We start from the raw sequence: 21595 nt of genomic DNA, 5'->3' as shown, positions 1-21595 counted from the left end.
CCTTCAATAAACGATTTATAAATTAATCACAAGTAACAAAATCTAAAGAGTATCTTAATTTGAGAAATCAACAATCATAACTGTTTACTGAAAAGTAAATAACAAAATAAAGAAATTTTCGTATATTATCGGACAACGACGAGTGGTATCGTAAAAGTCAGCTCTAAGAACCGTACCATTGTTTATTTTGTATTTAAATTGTTACAAACGGTTAAACGTTAAAATACTTCAAGACATCGCGATGTCTTGAAGTATTTTAACGATGCATTTAATGATGCATCGTCGTTATTGTATATATATATATATATATACACACACACACACATATCCTTTTGGCAGAATGAATTACACCGCTGAGTTCTGGTAAGACGTTATGCTCGGAAATAGATATTTTTATCCGGATTGCATTAATCCGGCTATTTTCCGACGTCGGGAAGAAGAGGAATATTGAGTGATTTTTTTCCTTCCGCTTTTTGCTTCCGATTGAAAAATGATCCAGGAACCAACTCTGTCAGTACATCCTTTTATACAACACGGCTTACGAACTTTATCGGGAGTCAATTTCACAAAAGCGGAAAATTCAAAAAACATTTACGTTCACAACAACGTTTTGATTACGATCTGTGTCTTTTTCGGTTTCAAATTTGGATCGGAGTTATACCTCCCTGGAGCCAGGCAACCACTGTGCACCTCGAATTAGTGCGGAAATATTATGAACCAACTTTAATTGCTCTACCTATACGCCAGCAAGGGAAACAACACTTGTCCGATACCATACATTGTCCGATAATATACCTACGTCCTCCCCCAAATAGATTAAAATTTTCACTGTCGGCAACTATTTTACAGTAGCACGCCTCGCTAGACAATCTCTTTTCGAGTAGAATTAAGTATCTATTAGTCAGCAAAACAGCTTTTCTAAGTTTGTCTTGAAAGAGCCTGTTATATTATTGAACTTACCTATTTTACTATACAAAATTCGTTGGGATCTTACCGATATTTTGACACTAATTTGAATGCTCTTTTTCTGAAATGTTTTCTCTGTGGTTTTTAAAAAGATAGTATCCGGAATATCCGGCATTAAACAAAAAGAAACCCTCACTAAAATCTGCGGAATCTCCGCTTCAACCATGGAATCAAAGGAATCAAGAACAATGTAAGTATGCCTCCTAAATTACATTATGCTTTCATCTTAGATTTTCTTATCAGGCTTTACTTTCATCTTTTTTTTTTCTCCGGAAAGTCAAGAGTCTTGTCGATTATTTTTGATTTTAAGAGATCTCTTGGAGGTACCAACATACTTTTAGATGTTCCTAATAAACGCTTTTGTTCTCCTTTCTGCTGATCGAGGATATTTATTTGGTCCCACATAGTAGTTAATAGTCATTCTTCAATAATCAGTTTGATGTTTAATTGGATCAAAGAAACAAATTTTTGGAGTAGACATTTTCTTCAGGTCTCGCCGGTAGTTTTTTTTATTGGTTATTGGGCAACTCAGTTTATGTTAAAAAAACTCACTGATTCATTCGACAATCGGGTTTTTGTGACTTTTATATCAGAGTTTCTTATTTTCAGTTATTTTCACCAGGGTGATGCTAAAAGTATCTACCATTCTAGTATGTTATTATAATTGTACAATACATAATATAAATGTTATTAAAATTGTGTTTATGATTACGCGTAACTAGGTACATATTTGTTTTAAATTAGTAGGAGGCCAATTTTTTTTTAGTTTTACGCTATTTCTCTAACATTGGCATGAATTTTGGGCAAGCCCAAGCCTAAGCCAAGCATATAACAATACCAACACAAATATCATGCTATAAAAGCTTTCAACAGTGTAAAATTTGAAATTAAAATTGAGGAAAATAAAAATAAATTCACACACAAAATTACAAAATGGATTAAAGAACAAAAAAGATAATATTACCAAAATGTCATAGCATAAAATAAAAACAAAACCTACACGTAACACACAAAACCAATATAAACACACATCACTCACAAACACACAAGATTATTTTCAATTTATTATTTTTTTATTTTAAATATATTATTATGTATTATGTATTTTTAATTTTAAATTTATTATTTTCTCTTTAAATGTATTATGTATATTATATTTTCATATTATAAAATGAAGGCCTCAGCACAGGCAAGCCACCCAGTGAAGCCTTCATTTCTGGAAAACTTAAAATGTAAAAAATATTGTACCAAATAAAAATAAAAAAATAAAATAAATAAAAAACCGCTGTGATTTTTATGAATTGATCCTTAATGTATCGTTTAAAAGCAACAATCTGTCTATGATACGCGTTGAACATGTTATTCGAATGGTTTCAGTCACTTGTTTATAAATAAAGGGGGTGACAGATTACGCTGTAAGTTTAAAGCGTTTTATATTACTCCATATTGTTGGCTATACAATCCCATACAGACCTTTCACACCTAAAAATATTAAGTGTTATAAAAGTAGGCGTGGCGACATAAGCGCTGTGATCTGCTAGCCGGGCTATTTTTGAAAATTATGCAACCCCCTCACCTACCGGCAGGAGAAGGGGTCGGAACAATTTATGGAGCGCCGTAATTACGCGGCTGTCATCATACAAATAAATGATATTCGGCGGCAGTTCCCCAATAGATCTGACCCTCTTTCCTGAGTTAGATTATAGCGTAGTGTGTCACCACAAAATATAATACGTACATGCCACACCCAAATTATGTGCGCATAATATAGCCTAATGTGTGGCTTAAAGCTCTATTAATTCAAAAGTTAAGATATTTTAGTGTATAAGTATGTTCTAAAAATAGGCGATAGACAAATTACCGTATTTTTTGGGCTAGTGAATCTTATGGAAAAAAACGTCTATCTAGCTTGCTGTAATCGATTCTAAGTAATCTCAGTAGGTACCACAATAAGACTTCTACCAACTCTCCTCCACCACACGAAGGTAAATGACATGGCTAAAGACAAAGATACTCGATTAACGTTTTCATCTTTAAAAAAATATATGTAGAACCACTGTGAAAGAAATTCACATGATGAATGCAAATCTTGAAATTGTTAACTAACCCACTTCCCGATATCCGATCGAGCTGAAACTCGGCAGAAAGACTCGTCATCGATAACTGGTGGCAATCACCCATACACGGGGAAATAAATATACGCATTTCTCTGAAATTGGGTGACACTATAGCAGTTAATATTCGAAATACATTTCGGTCCTACCCAATCGGGATTTGGCGCAGTTGTTAGCGCAGTTAACTCCAGTCCCTGGGGAGGATGGTTTAATCCTCAGTCAACCCAAAAAAATAATAATTTTACTAGCTGGCCAAAGAGATGGCGCAACTAGGTCGAAAATAGCAAATAGATTTATAAAAACTTTTTATGGGTTGATTTTTTTAATGCATTCAATGATGCACCAATATATAATGTAGTACATAATAAATAAATATATAATGATACGGATAATTTGTGAATGCAATATGAGTTATAGGTCAAATTCATTAATAATTCTAAAGAAAGTACTTAAGCGTTTTAATTATGTGAAAATTAAATCATATTTGACTGAGCCGAAGCGAAATCCTGTTTTAACTCGACCATTTGGCATTTCATCTGTCCGTAAAATTGTTACGTTCCGGTTCCGGTTTCAAATGGTGGCCGCTTTAACCTGTCGTGCGCCGCAGTAGCCGATAGGCAAGATCAAAAAATTCATTCTCTGACTTTGTAGCTATTCCGGGAAAATATCGGGAAGAAATCATACCAGAAGTCTATACCTACTATTTCAGTCATGTTAACAGACAGTGATCGAACGCGTGTTCCGACATCGTGATACTATATTTGAAATTTACTAAAAAATTATCAGGAAATCCGTTAATTCATTCGTCAAAGGCCTGCAAACCCGTTCATAACCGGATTACCAATAATTTGAAGAGGTTCTTAATACATTAGCCGTAATCATTTTTCTCTGTGTGCAAATTAATGGCATGTAGGCTTTGAAAAATGTTATTGCACAAACAAAATGCTACTCTAATGTCGCGCGTCGTCTGGCGCGATTAAAATTTTGGCGCCCCTGTCAAAACTAATAGACGCCTGGGTAGGTGATCACTGTTACCAATAATATTTGGATGATTTATATTTTTTTGTTGCGCCATTTTTATGAAAAATGTTCTTTTTGGAGAAGGATGATGCGTCAAGTCCGAGATATTATCCTTGGCTTGTCAATTCGGCGCACGGAGCGAACTGCTCCAATTGCGCCCTATGCGGGTAGCTATAGAGTTAGATATGGAGCATACCAAAAATCATAACTACCTCTTTTAATACAAGGTAAGATGTCTAAATTTACTGAACTAAAAGTATTCATAAATAATATGAAAATGCATCCCTTCCTACGCAAGTTATATTAAGTATGCATGACCAACATTTATTTTAATCGTAAAGGCTGCACATGTAGATTATTTTTATCGACAATTACGTATAAGAAACCTGCATAAAATTGTAAATACTTTACTGTTTTTTTACGTATTTTTAAGATTTGACCATTTCCTAACAGTTGTTGCATAACGTTTGAAGTAGCCTCTTATAGTGCAACTAATATACATAAACAGTCTTATTTTAAAGGTTTAGTATTATCACATCTCACATAACAAGTGCCGTACATCAATCATCACAATCCATAAACAATATCTGGGTCTTTGTTGACCTAGGTCAGTGCCACTTCAATTATTTTTTTTACAATACCGGATTCCGCACCGCAAACAATAATAATTATTGACCGTTTTTTACTGCGCTAATTTTTCATTTCGTTACTGGCAACACTGCTTCTGCGCACGCGCGTGAATTTACGCGACATTCGAATTTGTATAGAAATGTTTCTAACCCGATTTGTCCGCCGCTCACCTCTTTCATTAGCGAGAAAGTTCATCGGCGAGGGTGTTTGTGCAGCTCCTTTAGAGCGAATAAATCAACTCGATCTGTCAATTAAACGTCAAATAAGTACAATGTATTCCACTGTGGAACGAGGAACCCCAGAGTCAACAAATTACAGGATTTTTTTCAGTAAGCACAATGCAATCTTTGACACATAACCTTTAACCGCTAAGAAATTCACGCTGCGATGTGAATTTGCTTCGTGCCATATGATGTTAACATTTATTATACACGTTTTCAATGTGATGACGTTTTAATTATTTAAATTCACGATTTAATTGGCAAAATACGCGATGACAGCTGTCAACCTACCTTTCGCGGTCTATTTTTGATCGGCAGAAATACGCTAATTAAATATTTTCCCTACTTGTGTCATGCCTTTTGATTTATTATCATGCATATCACAGAAAACCTTTATCAATACTATAAAAATTAAACATTAATAATTCCAGCCAGAATTACATGCATGTACACAATATCTGTGCAATTTGCAATAATAATAATATTGAAAATTAATCAAGGGAACAATAATATCTTTTATACAATTATCTTATTTATTATTACCTAGATTAAAATGATTGCAGCAATTTTCCTTCCCGTATCTCCATTTTATGCATAATATTATAATTTACAACAGTTATAAAACTAAACAAACTGAAAATGTCTCACGATTTTATTTCTTTCTTATGATTGCGAATCTTTAAAGTAAAGAAAGTTACATATATCTTTTTCTATTCATCGATTTTTGAAAATTTCAGAGGACGGAAATGGCCCAATCTCGCCCCTCCACGACATTCCCCTGTTTTCTGATGCTGCTAATAACATTGTCAATATGGTGGTCGAAGTCCCTCGCTGGACCAATTCCAAAATGGAGGTTAGTCCTTTCATTTATAATATGTATTATTTAACCCTGATTGTAATTCAATGTCACACAGCACTTCCTGAAATTAATTGTTCCTTGGCCTTCTGGTTCAATGAAAATAGTGAAAGTCTCCGTATTAATCCAATTCAAATTGCAAATAATATCTTGTCACAATATTGAGTTATTTATATCAATAGTAAAATTTTGGCTTCTAAATAAAATCACTCAAAACTTTTTACCTCCAAAAAGTATTAGCATTTTTTGTAATAATTCATTTCAACAAAATTGTGATTATAACATTTTAGTTTGCATCTATAAAATCATGTACATTATAAGTTTTTATCACTGTAAAAAATATGTAAAGAAATTTAAATGATGACATTTTGTAAGACACATTCTGTCTATGAAACTATGACCTATGCTTTCTTCAAGTCACTACTGATTTTGCTTCAAAACAGGTTTGTGTTATACATATTATTTGTTTGTGGTTTAACTGTGGGAGAATAGGTACCTACTCGAGCGGCTTTTATTGTTTCCAAATACTAGTTCTATTTCTCATTCACCTAAGGAATGTTTTAATTAAGATAATGGACTTTGCATAATGCAATCCTTGCATACCTTTCTAAAACATAAAATTTTCCTCATGCTAGTGTCTAACATTCCAATTAATAATCAATAATATAACCCTTTCAAGTTTTCCTTATTTATCTGTAAATGTGTATCATTTTCTTTCATCATAACCAATATTAAGACAAAGGGTAATTAAGTTATTTGGTCAACATACATTAATTACTTTATTGAGTCAATTACAAAAGGTAAATTCAATTAAGGATAAGTTTATTTTCCGTAATTTGGCCTTTCACTATTATTTATTCAGGTATTTAGAAGCTATACATTAATTGAATTGTCAATGTTGTTTATTAAAAAAATATATAATTTTAATTCACACTCCAGTGAACGGATTTTGCTGACTCAAGGCCCTTTAATATTAAATCTTGTCAGTCTTCCTGAATGTTTATTTTACACTATATGTCTGTCATTATAATATATAATATAATTCTTTGTTTTATCAGTATTGAAGTATTCTTACTGTTATCAGCATACATTTTAATATTCAAGTACAAAGGTAGGTCAGAAAAAAATAATCAATAAAAAGATTATTTTATGTACGCGGTTTCCTGTTTTCTTGGCATTTAGATAAATGTGAATATGACTCCCTTGAATTTGATGGAGTGTTAGATTAAGCTTTAACTTTTTAATTTTTGAGGAAATTGGGCACATTACAGAGCGGAAAATACTTTCAGTATCACCCTGGTGTAAGACCACCTTTCAGAATTGAAATGTTGCTTGAAAAGGCTTTAGCCGTGTTTGGTGACCAGATCGGAATAGCAAGGTACTCCCACACCTTCTTCTTCCCCATCTCCTTCCCCTCCCCGCTAACTTCAGCCTCACAACATGCCCCAATTGGGGATGCCATAGTCTCACTGGCTCCAGATGCTTGTGTGCAGTTGGGACTCAGTTGTGCGGTATTCACATAAAAAAAGAACTTCATGATTTACTTTATATCCAGTGGTGTAGTGACTGTTTGGGCAGCCTTGGCAGTTGTTTGGAGGCCTGCATATAAGAACCTAACAGCAATTTCATGTCAATGAAATCATGCTGTATATTTAAAAAAAAACGTTTTTCTTACATAATATAATTTTTATGTTAAAGATAGGTATAAAAAAATATTCTGTATCACAGAGTTTATTTGTGGGCGAATTCATTATTAATTTGAATGTATTATTAGTTTAGGCAAATGAATCAGACTATCTTGTGTGAATGGAGATAAACTAACTAGGTAGCCCATCGACTACATACGTTGACTGAGTATTCTTTATTTACTAGGCAAACAATATCTAAGATTTTTACCTGTGACCCAGTTCTCACCTGTACAAAGATTATACTGACTCTAACATGAAATAAATAATTTAACATGCCAAAAGGGTATTTTCACTGTTTATTTTTTTTTCTCGTAAATCTCGTTATTTTTATTTTATTTTTAAGTTGACGAATAAATTTTCTATAATGTTTTAAAGTGTGCCATTTTCGTTTGGCCTCCAAAACCACAAGTTCATTTTTATTCTTGAATTAGGCGGTGCTTACATCACGCCGAGCTACGTTGATGACAGCCATATTATCAGACATTTTCTATGTCATAATGACGTTGTAGCCGTTGGAACTGCTTCGGAATGTGCCCGTGTATAATTTGAAATCAATAATTATGAATAAAAATATCAAAAATAGCATTTTGTTAGTACGACAATCACAATCAGAAAAATAAACTTTAAACCTTCCACAAATTTTTGACGGTATTCATAGTTTGGAAAATTACCCCATTACATCCATTCACATTGTTGAATGGGAGTGAGATCGCCCGGGGCCTGTGAGATTTTCATCGTGCCACTGGTATGAAACCGGTAAATTTTTAACTTAATTTTTATGAATACTTTAATGACAAAGATATGCGAATAATCTGTCTGTAGAGTTATACAACATTAATGTATTGATCAACATACTTATTTATACAATCAGGGGCATCCCTACTGTAGATTTTGTGGAAGCATAAACTATGGATTTAAAAAATTGTTTTTTCCTTCATTAGTTGCTCTTCTGACCACCTGCACATTTAATCGTGTAGAACTGTATGTGTTTGTGTAAAAGAAAATATTTTAATGTAAAAAGGATTTAATTAGTTAGTAAGAGTTCAGCACTTATTTTTTTGCTTATTAAATATCACTTATACAGTTAAAAAAATATTAATGTCATCATTAATTTTCTTTGTGTCATCATACTAGGTTGAATTTCTGTATATTTGTATTATTACTAGTCGTTCTTGATTGGTGTATATATATATTTTTTTTTATCTACCTAAACTGCAAACTTACTGTAGTAAGATTTATAACCCGCTGACAAACTACTCAGGAGCTGTTTATCAGGAATTTCTTGTCATTTTTGCGAATATTTTGTGTATTAAAAAAATTTACAAAGACAAACATAAAACCTGTGATGTTTCCGCATTATATTGTATATCTTAAAACAGCTGCAGTTTGCACTGCAATATTACCAAAATTATTGTCAAAAATACTTTTATATTTTTAATGTTGTTATGTATTGATTTCATTTATCAGAAAATAACAATGGGTTATCTCTTATTGATTATTACAATCAAATGATTTAATCCCCATTATAAAATTAATTTTGGATCTGTTAAATTATTGATTAAATCGCCTTTATTTTTGCTTATCAAAGTCTAGTCCAAATTCAATAACAATTATGTACCTACATATTATATTTTTTTACGTGCTGAATGCATCATAACAAGTTATCAAATGCCATTATAATCAGTCGAACAATGGGTACCCATATTTAGGTCTCATCGCTTTAGGTCTTAAGTGATAGCTGCAAAATTTTCAGTACTTAGATTATTTTTTGAAAATTTATTGCAATTAATTTTTTTAATTTTCGCAAACAGCTCAATTATAAAACCAACACATATGGAAAAAACCAAGAAATGTAGGTGGATTAATTGGCTTTATACCACTGTAAACAGTTTATATGTTATATATTATCCCTATGAGTATGGATGAAATATAGTAAATTACTCAAAACAAATATATACTAATGAAACAGACAAATAGACACTTCTACAGTGTCAACTGTAGTTCAATCAATGGAATCAACTTATTTAGTTTGGAATTTTAGTTGATTGTAATGTAATACATCCAAAACATTTAAAACGAATGTCAAGAAATTTCCATCGCGCAAGGCATTTACTTTGTAAATACCCCATCGCTCAAGTGGATAAGATCATTTGAATACTAAACTTGTAATAGTATTACTGTCGAAATCACATTCTTTATTTATCTTTTATTATATAAACCCATTTCTGTTACATCTTATTAAGCGTACCTCATGATTTCATTGAATATAATCAGTAAATTCGTTTCTAAAAATATTGTACTTAAATTTGAAATTGAATTATCTCATAGTAATTATCTCCAAAACTAAAAATAAAATATTCAGTTAAATCATATGTTTTTATTTAAATTATGTAATAAAAGGATATAATTTTTTATCAATATGTACATGTACTATTTAATTTATTAGGAAATATCTTCTCATCAATTATATAGTGTGTGAATTTATTAGTAAATATCTTCTCGTCAATTGTATAGTGTTTGAATTTATTAGGAAATATCTTCTCGTCAATTGTATAGCGTGTGAATTTATTAGGAAATATCTTCTCGTCAATTGTATAGCGTGTGAATTTATTAGGAAATATCTTCTCGTCAATTGTATAGCGTGTGAATTTATTAGGAAATATCTTCTCGTCAATTGTATAGCGTGTGAATTTATTAGGAAATATCTTCTCGTCAATTGTATAGCGTGTGAATTTATTAGGAAATATCTTCTCGTCAATTGTATAGCGTGTGAATTTATTAGGAAATATCTTCTCGTCAATTGTATGAATTTAAAAAAAGTAGTATTCATATTATAATAATTTAATCATTTTTTAATGACATATTTTAACGCATGCATGGAAAAATGAAATCATTCTTGCAGACCGGTCCGCTGGTATACTGCAATACAAATGGTTTACGTAATATTATACATAGGCGTAAGTAGTGAGATACAAAAGCAGATTGATGAAAGTGATCTCTGGTTCTATTACATGCTTTCATAGGTATTGATTATAAATAATTCTCTACATTTTCTTCCATTATGAATATTTGCCAGTGCCGTGCTTTGAAAAAATAAACATTTATATATCAACAAAAAAAATTCTTACATGTATGTCGTAGCAAATAAATTAAACAATGATTGTTGAAGGATTGGCGCATTATAATGTGCACTATATCAATATCTATATACGGTATCCGTAAACTCCGTAGTACAGTGGAAAACTGGTGAATAGAGAAACTGAAAAACTTTTTGTAAGTTTTTTTTTAACATTTTTTTCTACTAAAGGGTCTATGCTTTTAGGTATTTTAAAAGACATTAGCTGATTATGTAGACCTCCTGGCGACTGATTTTTTTTCAAATTTGACATAAAAATTCCAACTTTGAACTTGATTTATTGGTAAACGAAAGCTCAAATCAAAAAAAAGTTACAATTTACAATATCGAATCCAAATGTCATGTGGCATCACCAGCTTCCCGCTTGTACTATGAGTTTCCAAACACAGTACCTATGTATTAAGAAGAGTTTCTGGCGGTGTGGTTTTTTTATACAAATCTATAGTTTTATTCCGAGATTGATGAAATTTTGACACTTGACCATCAAAACAGGAGAAAGTTGACTGTTTACATGAGATTCGAAAAACCACTCCACATTCTCTTTCCTTCCCCTTAAAGCATAATTCTGATACTTGATGAAATTTTGCACACTTGATGTTCAATAATAGGAAAATTACTGTCTATATCTGATTTCCCAAAATTCTGCGTAAAGCCCGGGCGACACCAGGGACTAGTTTCTATGTAAAAAAAAAAAAACATTTCATGGCACTACTTTTGTTATCGCAAATCTGAGGTTCTCTATTACCCTGTATTTTACTAATATTTTTAACGGTTTCAACTTGTGTTTGAGTCTAGATTTAGTCTACATGATTTCTTCCTTCAATTTAATCTATGTATCGTAATTGTTTGCAGATCAGCCTAGGCGAAACCTTAAACCCCATCAAGCAGGATGTAAAGAAGGGCAAGCTGCGCTACGTGGCCAATTGTTTCCCCCACCACGGGTACATCTGGAACTATGGGGCGCTACCGCAGACCTGGGAGAACCCTCAACACATCGACCCCAACACCAATTGCAAGGGGGACAACGATCCCATCGATGTCCTGGAAATTGGGTACGGAAAATACGGTTCCATGACATAACAGAACATCGATGAAAAGTAAAGAGAAAGAACAACTAATTAACTAATTAGGGAGGGAGGATGAACTGCCAAAGGACACGCATTCATTCCTTGCATGACACGCATTCATGTCTCTGCATGCATTCCTTGCTTCATTCACATAATGCATTAACTTCATCTTTGGAAATGCTGTCTGGAAGGTATTTTTAAAGAAAGAAAGTTCTGGGAATGAAAAAGGTATGAGGGGTGAGAAGGAAACTGGGGTTAGTGTGTGGCGCGACGGAGGGAGTGATGGGTGTATGTCCACTGCGGTGCAGTTGGTGGGCAGACGCATTCACCCCAAAGACCTGGACAAACCTTACCCCATGAATCCAGGCACCAAAAAGACGTAGCGAACCACCGGGGTTACCTATGGCAAAGGTGTTGGTCATCCAATGAATGGTTCCCATACCCTCCTCCAAATCGCACATACATCGAAAATTAAAAACTGTTTTTGAAAGGTGATGGAATACGCTTTAAAATTGAAATTTGAAAAAAAAATTTGAATTCATACATAAAAAGTTTTAAAAATGGCTCACCTTACTTATATTCGTCTAAACACCGAACCAAAATTACTGATAACAAAAAAAAAACACAAACATTAAATTCATACATTTCAATTCCTTTGTGGTTAACTTCTAGATGTGAATATAAAGCGTGGTGTTTTCTCTTTCTAACCTTTTAAATCATATTTCTCACCATGACAGTAAGGGAGACCCAACGATTTCTGTTAGACCATACGAACTGTTCCCAAAAATGAACAAATTGACTCAACGGATGATAGCCGTTTGTTCCCAAGACCGAACAAATGAGGATTAGAGGGAACACCTTATGTTGGATAAATTGGTCCATTTTCAAATTCAAAAACTTCAAACATGAAAACATCTTGAGTTTCACTGTAAATCAAAATACTCACTCTAAAATAAAGATTTATTTGATTTGCTCAATTCTGATGACCATTTTACGTTTTTAACAAGTTCTTAACACTAGCCATAAAAAATGGGATGAAGCTTTGGCTTTAGTTCATGTCTATCCTTTCTTTGATTTGTGCCAAAGTTATGCATCACGAATATTATGTCCATGTCAGTGGAATAAATAAACCTGCAAATTTGCTTTTTGAGAAAAATGTTTTATTTTTATTGGTTTTGTTTTCAGATACCGAGTTGCCGATAGAGGAGAAGTAGTCCAAGTCAAAGTCCTGGGCACACTGGCGCTCATTGATGAAGGTAAAATATACTATTATTATTTAAACAAACAATCTAATGTGGTTAGTGTAATGTGCTATTTTATGACTAGGCTTACAGAGGTATTCAGTTTATTAGCTAAGACTACCTGAGATGATATACAGATTTTTAGTGCACAGTTCACACCGTAACCGAACAATCAACACAATGACAATTCAACACACATTTAAAAAGTGATATAAAGTTGTGAAAAGTAATGAAAAAAAAACTGGTGTACGTAGGTTAGGTTTATAGTTTATTATCTATTATTAGATGTTGGTATTTTCATTGCTTTTAATTAATTTATATCACTTTTCAAAGGTGTGTTGAGTTATCATGGAACCGAGTCTCTTTACATGGCTCGTCTCAAGTCTTTGATTCACTCAGTCATGCTCATTTTTTTGTCTTGAACTTAATTTTTCATTGTAATTTCCAGGTGAGACAGATTGGAAACTGATCGCCATTGACGTGAGGGACCCCCTGGCCAGCCAGATGTCAGATGTGGCCGACGTGGAGAAGTTCTTCCCCGGCCTCCTCAAGGCCAGCGTGGAATGGTTCAAGATCTACAAGATCCCCGATGGCAAGCCCGAGAACCAGTTTGCTTTCAACGGCGAAGCTAAGAATGCCGCTTTCGCCAGGACTGTCATTAACGAAGTTAGTATTATGCGTTACATTTATAATTTTGCTACAGAAAAACAATCTTACCAGATTTTTCAATAGATAAACAATTAAAAGACCTAATTAGCAGTTTCATATGGCGTAAATATCTCTGTAACTGATACAAGTTCATTTGCATTGCGTTGTTCCAACCTACTGGTTGAAGTTGCCCTGATGATTACCAATCTCTAACAGGTGAGAAGGCGCCTGAAGAAGAAAATCAATTGATTATCGAAATATTCAATTTGTAGCATAATATTTGTGTGTACAACTTCAATTCACAAAATTCAGAAACGCTGTGCTCTGGTGTCTTGAAATTGAACAGCCTTCTGGGTGAAAGTTAACACAACTACGTATGTATTATCTATTTTCGAATTTCAATGTATATTCCGCTTTTGAGCCATTAGAAATACATAATATCATGTCCAAAAATAAAACAAACCATTTTTGTTCCATATTTTAATTTTTCACTAAGAAAATAAAATTGAAACTCAGGTGGAGCCAGGCAATAATAATTACTAGTTATTAAAAAAAAAACACCTTTTCGGTCATTTATAGCTAAAAATATTCGGAAATGTTTTTTAATTGAAATCACTGTAGAATCAGTTTTGCGGATGATACTGTTCTCCTTATAAATGGGAATAATTGGACAGAAACATTTAAGAAATCAGAAGACACACTAAACAGGATTAAAAAATGGCTAGACCACCATTCACTTACACTAAATGCTAATAAAACCAAATTCATCACTTTCAAAATAAAAAATACAAAAAACTCTGAAGAAAACCTTAACTTGAAAATTCATAGCCCGCATCACTTAAATGAGCATTGTAATTGTCCCTCATTAGAAAACGTTGACCATATAACGTATCTAGGTCTAAAAATAGATGGAAACTTAAAATGGACCAATCACATTAGCTATTTAGATAATAAAATTAAAAAACCAAGTTATTTTTTCAAAACTATCAGGAATGTGCTCATTAAAAAAGACTTAATCAAAATCTACATCGCTCTCTGCCAATCACTGTTAGAATACGGTATTATCGGATGGGGCAGTGCAAATAAAAATATACTAAATCCACTAATTAAAACTCAAAAAGCCATGATGAAAATTATACTGAAAGTTCCTGTAAGAACTAGCACTGACGAAATCTTCACCAATCTTAACATCATGTCAATTAAACAACTATATTCTAAAACTATACTCATTTACATTCATAAGTACAAAACCCAAGAAATAACAACAAACACGTACAATAGAAACACTAGATCTCATGGTCAAAAACTTATCCAACAAATAACTACTAATACAACTTTTGGGCAAAAAAGCTTCTTATATCATAGTATTAAACTCTACAATAAAATACCACTCTCACTTAAAAACCTCAACACTTTAACATTTAAATCTCAAATAAAAAGCTGGATACTTAACATAGGGAGATCTGAAATAGAAAATTTACTGAAATCAAACACAGACTAAAACAGAATCAACTGAACTATACCAAAAAACACTATCTTACGTATTTTAAAATTATTAAAAAAAAAAAATTATACTACATGATATATGTTCATAATTAAATTCATATGTAACTTTGATGTAATATTAATTTTCTTATAATTAAATTATACATAATATGTAAATGAAATCCTCAGCACGGGAGATCCCAGTGAGGATATCATTATATCTATTTGTTACAAAAAAAAAGATAATAAAACACTTATTATTATTATTATTAAGTTATATTATACGTGCATAATTTGTTTTGTTTAAGTGTTTCATATCTACGATAACCTTGAAATTCATTTGTTCTAATGAAGTGAAGAATTTCAATCATTCATATTTTTTGTTTAAGTGCTATTTATATCTAATCAAATATTTTGTTCTCAGGTCCATGACTACTGGAAATCGTTGATAACAAAGCAAATCGATGTTGATAACATTAATTGGTAAATATTCACATTTATTTATACTAAATAATTGATATCAAGCATACTTATATAAAATATTGCCTTGCAAACATACACATTTCTTTACGGAACCAAGCATATCCCATTGCATAATAATAATATAGATCTATCCTAATAACCTTTTTTGTAACACTTATGCAAATTGCTGTGATTATGAGTAATTACTGAATGAACTGTATCATTTCATGACATAAGTTTAAATGTAGGTATTACACACTGGTCCCATGTACGCAACGCGTCTGGATAACTTATCCGTACATTTTCTATGAAAATGCTTTAGGAACACACTAATCACATGCAACACTATCCTAAGCTCCCTAGTAACACCAGTCTGCGCTGCCCAGATCGGCATGGGTCGAGTGAAAGGTGGGGGGGATGGCCGTCATACCCTCCAACGCGTGTGACCAGTGTGTTTCTAGATTTTACGTATGTGACATTCTCATCGTACAGCTAATTTGACATTTAAGGTAACGTTTTGTTGTTAAAATGGGAGATGAACTACCAATAGAGTTAGACATTAAACATTACAAAGTGACCTATAACATGAAATTCATTGAGTATCATGAGGCATTCATTGAGTATCATGAGACATTCAATGAGTATCATGAGGCATTCATTGAGTAACATGAGACATTCATTGAGTATTATGAGTCATTCATTGACTATCATGATCAAGCGGCCTCCGACGACGGCCGATGACGGCCTCCATGGTCGAGGGTTAGCCTCTCGACTAGCAATCTCGTTCTAATCCCGATGTGCCCCGGTGTAAGACCACCATTTAGAATTGAAACATTACTTGAAATAGATATATCCATGTTTGCTGACTAGAAAAGAAGAATAGAAAGTTACTTTCCCACCTTCCTCTTTCCCATCTCCTTCCCCTCCCCACTACCTTCAGCCTCACAACATACTCCAATTGGGGATACCATAGTCTCACTCGCTTTAGATGGTAAGAGCAGTTGGGAGTCTTGTGCGGTATTAACATTTTAAAAAAAAGCTGAATTCCATGTCCCACGCACGCAGCATATGTTGCGTGCTTGGGACCAGTGTTTTATTTAACTTTAAAGTCGTGACACCACTTGTTGATTGCATCACTCATTAGTGATAATAAATTTAATGATGTCTGCTTTTGACATAGACATTGTATGTAATAAGTTGATATTGAAAAATTTATCATCAAAGTTTTTCAATGTTATCTAAAGGTGCTGTATTTGACACTGTCTTTGTTATATTTACTAATCTAGTTTAAACTATTGATAACTTGTTACATAAAGGTCGACAAATTATTATTTTTTATTTTTATTATTTTAATATAGATCATATGGGTTACATTAATACATACATATTTTGCAAAATATAATATTAAGGTTCATAATTGGTCATGTATACCTTATCAGAAAAGAGGAGCTCTTGTGCCTGATAAGGGAGCCAAAAAAATGGTTAAATGGATTTTTCTAACTGTCAAAAGATAAAACACCGAATATCAATATGTATTATAAGGACGGGTTGTTTCGGAGAATTTGAACAATTCTTCAATTCATTTATTTCAATAAACTCAAAAATTAAATGCAAATTATTTTATTTTCAGTATGATTACATATATAAAGGGTGTCCGTGGTTAAAGTGCACTAACTTTGGAAGGTGATTCTACATGGTGATGGAAGTAAAAAAGATAATTTATTTTTTTCGAAATTCCAACTTTTTTTCCCATACAAACAATTCAGGGTTTTTTTTACCTAAAAACTACCTTAAAACTTTGGAATCTCGAAAAAAGTTATGTATCTTTTCTACTTCTAAAATCATGTAGAATCATCCCCCGAAGTTAGTGCACTTTACCCCCTAAAACCCTGCATATATACCTAACTATAATATAAATAGGTTGTCTGTAATTGACCCCACCACAGTTTGATAATGTCTTTAGTTTTAATAACCAAATGTCCTTTAAAATTGAAAAAAATGGCTAAATGATCGTTTGATTCAACACTTGGTTATTAAAAACTCAATTTGGCAATAATTTTAGTTAGTCAATTGTCACTCTTAATCTACGATATGTTGTGTCATTTAATTTTTTTTTTATTCCATGTTGGAATCTATTCTTGTTATTCTGTGTCTACTATTTTGAATAATAAATGTGTTTTTTTGATTTTGAAATTTCGAAAGCTTTGCATGAGAATGCCCACCCCTTAAACTTGCAGATTATTATTTTTTTTTTATATTAGTTGCAATTACAAAGTTTGTACATGATGTAGGTATAAATTATAAATTCCAATCTAATCTAATATATATAAAAACAATGTATTAATATTTTATTTTCATTTCAGTGCAAATATTACCGTAGACAACAGCCCGTTCAAAATCTCCTCTGTCAAAGCAACGGAGGCCCTCAACGCCAGTGACCCACCAGCACCCGCCCTCCCCGTAGATCCAATAGGTAATTATTACTATAAGCCAATGCTCACTAAGTTACCCTTGAATTACTTACTTGACCTTCACGCTTACTAAAAAACCTTTCGTTAGATAGCCAATCATCTGAATTTCATAACATTATTAATATGTACATGTTGACAAACATCATCATCATGGTGGCATCCTTATGTGCATGTTGACAAACATCATTATCATGGTGGTACATCCTTATGTGCATGTTGACAAACATCATTATCATGGTGGTACATCCTTATGTACATGTTGACAAACATCATTATCATGGTGGTACATCCTTATGTACATGTTGACAAACATCTTCATCAAGGTGGTACATCCTAGGTTGGGATTTGACCTGTTCCCCGTGTTCTCGGCCGGCTTTGGTGTTAAGGCGATGCACTTCGTAGTAATTCAAAATCATGTGTTTTTGGTTTGAAAATTTGGTCGCCTAGAAATGTTTCAGATGCTTTAATTAAATACTGCGAATAGAATACATCTTGGCCTTTGAAATAATCGAATATTTTTTAGATAAGTCTTTTTATAAGCCCAGAAAAAAATAATGTATAAGGCCTATGAAAACTGCTTTAAAGTTCAAAATCTCCCACTTACGAACCCATTTTCGGTTATGATTTTATTATATAATGTGGCAAATTAAGTTATTTATAAAATGATAAAAGGCACTTTTTGGCTATGTTTTTTTCTTGCATAAATCAAAACAGACGGATGGTGTTAAGCGGGAATTTGAACCTTATCGCCATCTACGTAAGGGGTGTTATTGATAGCGGCTCGATTTAAAATATTACACGACGTAGTGCATCGCCTTAAGCCTTTTGTTTCCAGTCTACAGGTCTTCAAAATTCTTCCATGCATTCAGTTAACCTCTTCCTTGGTCCGCCTGTGGGTTGCTTCCACTTGAACACCTATTTGGCCATGATTTTTGGTGACCTGTCATCTGGCATTCTTTCCACGTAACTGGCCCATTGCATACCTTAGTACCTACTGAATTTAATTACTTTTAAAGACAAACAAGAGTGAACAAATGACCAAAAAATTATGTTTTGCTATCAGGGACTAAGCTACCTTTTTTTTGCAGTTAATAAATGGATATTTTTATCAAACGAAAATCCGAAATTAAAACTATGATTGTTTTGAGGGCGCACTCGTGGCTGAGTGGACGCTCTCCCCAGAACAACCCGAGTTCTATTCCAGCACTAGGATCTTCAAGTCAGTTACAGTTAACTTTGATAAACATATGGGATGGGGTACTATAAAATATCGCTAAAACTAACTTAAATTTTTATCTACAATGCCATATTATAAAGCAACCTAAATATGGGTGCAGCTTGATACAATAACTTTTCAGTTGATTCTGTGGATGGAAAAATTCAATGGATTTGAAAAAATTATTGTTAGTTGGTTTTTCTTTTGGCTGCCTGCAAAGTTAACCATGAGAAACTGTTGTAGATATTTATTTATTTATTCTAATCATTCTTAATCAAACGACGTGCACTTTTAACAATTTAATAAAAAAGTGAATAACAATTCAGGTGTGCCATTTTTCCTGTCCATTGTCAATATGTTGGAGTCGGAAGTCAAACTAACCTCACATTTGAATTTTCTATATTTCATTTTAAACGGTGATGCCTTAGTAATGAAGAAAAATTGTTCCATATTATTAAATTCTTAGAATAATTTGTTCACTTACTGACCAGTGCTGTGCATTGCTCTATGATCAAAGGTAGACTGTGTGTAATTTTCAAGTTTGGGGTGAACTGTGCGCTAAATATTTAAAGATGCCCATTTTATTATCATCCTCCTCCGATTGTTATTGCCAAATCATGAATAAACTAATGTACAAATTTCTTACCGGCAAATCATTTCAATGAGCGCACATTTGAGTTACCCGCCCTCAGTCCCCTCTTACCCTGCAGTAATCCTACGATACAGTACACCGCTACACAAGCAGGAATCCTGATAAAATGATTCTACTGTACCTACCTATTTCTTAGTTAAATTGGCGCATTTTATTATTTTTATATAATCTCTTAATAAGTTATATTTATGGTTCGTTGATTTCTTACGCTGCATTCAGACTTGATAATAATAATTTCTGATGATTTGTATAGCCGCCGTTTTTGTGCATAATCACCTTAAGGGCGCTGTACAAATTTATGATACATTTCTACAATTATTTATCTTATTACTTAGTATAGATTAGTCAAACTATTATCAATTTATGGAACAGATTGCATCCACCGGTTCATCGATCACCAATACAAAGCCATATGTACAATGCATTTGATTGATGAACGTGATGCTAGAATGTACATATGATGTTATTATTATTTATTTAAATTTTATAGATGCAGAAATATACAGTACCATACTTGCCTGGTCACCTATTCTGTAATCTATGGTCAATTTATGGAACGAAATAGAAGTCTTTTTGAAGAAAAAGCTTTTTCTCGCTGATCGATTTCATAGATTCTGTAAAATAGTTCAGGTGTAATCCGTGCTTTTTGGGCTGCAAGCCACTGGTACCCACCTATAATATTTTTAAAGAAGTACCTACCTGCATATTTAAAAGTTTAAAACCGATGAAATTATGGAATAAATACTCCCCATTGACATTATTTGAGTAAAAATTATTGTTTTGCATACTTGATTGATTGGTTTTGAATTAATGTTTATTATTTTGTTTTGTTTGTTTCAGTGCACAAATGGCACTACTTGAACCTGAAGTGAAGCTGCTCAGATAATCTTAAGTCCATTTCCTGTTAATTATGGTGATGTCTTAGCAGTTAGGGTATCACCATTAATTTATTATGTGCACCTTTTTTTGGTTATTTATTTTGTGAAATATATTTTGAAATATAGTCAAATAAAAACGTTTCTATAAAAATTATACTGTTGTATTCTTACTCTCCTGAAAAAGAAAATCTCCTCTGGAGGTAGGTTCCTCTGTAACTGAATACCATCTATACATCAACTGACAACCTAAAAACATTTATTGCATGTTTATATCCTCCCCCCAACTTAAATAGTTGTTGAGCCATGAGGTGGAATTCGACAACTTTACCAACAAAAAGCACACAATTATCACCTAATTAAGTTAATTTATATAACTGCCAAATGATGAACATCATTATTAGGGGTTTTAAAAGAGTAAAAAATACAAAAGGTTCTGCAAAAACTTTCTGTTCTTTCTTGCTTCTAAACAAATTTTAATACAATTTATGACCTATCAAATTCCAAGTGATAAATCACGGTATTTTCACAAAATTATTGTAAAACCCGTACATTATTTTGGTTTTAGCGAAGTATACGAAAATGCAAAACATAAAAAATGTGAAGAGTTCGGGTGCAATGAGCATCTCTGAACAAAACTTGAACAACTTTCCATAGTGACAGTCAAGGACAAACTAAGTGGGAAGGTTGCAAAGCATGTCGTAAGAGGCAGCTACTGGGAGCACGGCAAGGCAACGTGTCACAATGGTCGCGCTATCCCTGTTAAATCAGACACGCCCGACAGAAGGTTAAAGAAAGACAAACATTTCTGGACTACGAATAACCTGACAATATTTGATTTCCTCCT

The 21595-nt window shown here is 32.8% G+C and overlaps 1 protein-coding gene across 1 annotated transcript; it reads left to right on the top strand.

Moving 5' to 3' along the window:
* Positions 1-4845: 4845 nt before the first annotated feature.
* Positions 4846-20905, top strand: Nurf-38 (Inorganic pyrophosphatase Nurf-38). Its single transcript, XM_089632789.1, has 8 exons — positions 4846-5059; positions 5689-5804; positions 11484-11683; positions 12884-12954; positions 13388-13605; positions 15497-15555; positions 17898-18007; positions 20714-20905. The coding sequence occupies exons 1-8, from the start codon at positions 4870-4872 to the stop codon at positions 20743-20745; spliced, it is 996 nt and encodes a 331-aa protein (XP_089488915.1). The 5' UTR covers positions 4846-4869; the 3' UTR covers positions 20746-20905.
* The last annotated feature ends 690 nt before the right edge of the window (positions 20906-21595 follow it).

The sequence above is a fragment of the Hesperophylax consimilis genome, chromosome 6, assembly GCF_061612785.1.
Source record: "Hesperophylax consimilis isolate HC1 chromosome 6, BYU_Hcon_1.0, whole genome shotgun sequence".
NCBI classification, from domain to species: Eukaryota; Metazoa; Arthropoda; class Insecta; order Trichoptera; family Limnephilidae; genus Hesperophylax; species Hesperophylax consimilis.
This window is presented reverse-complemented; position numbering and strand designations above follow the sequence as displayed.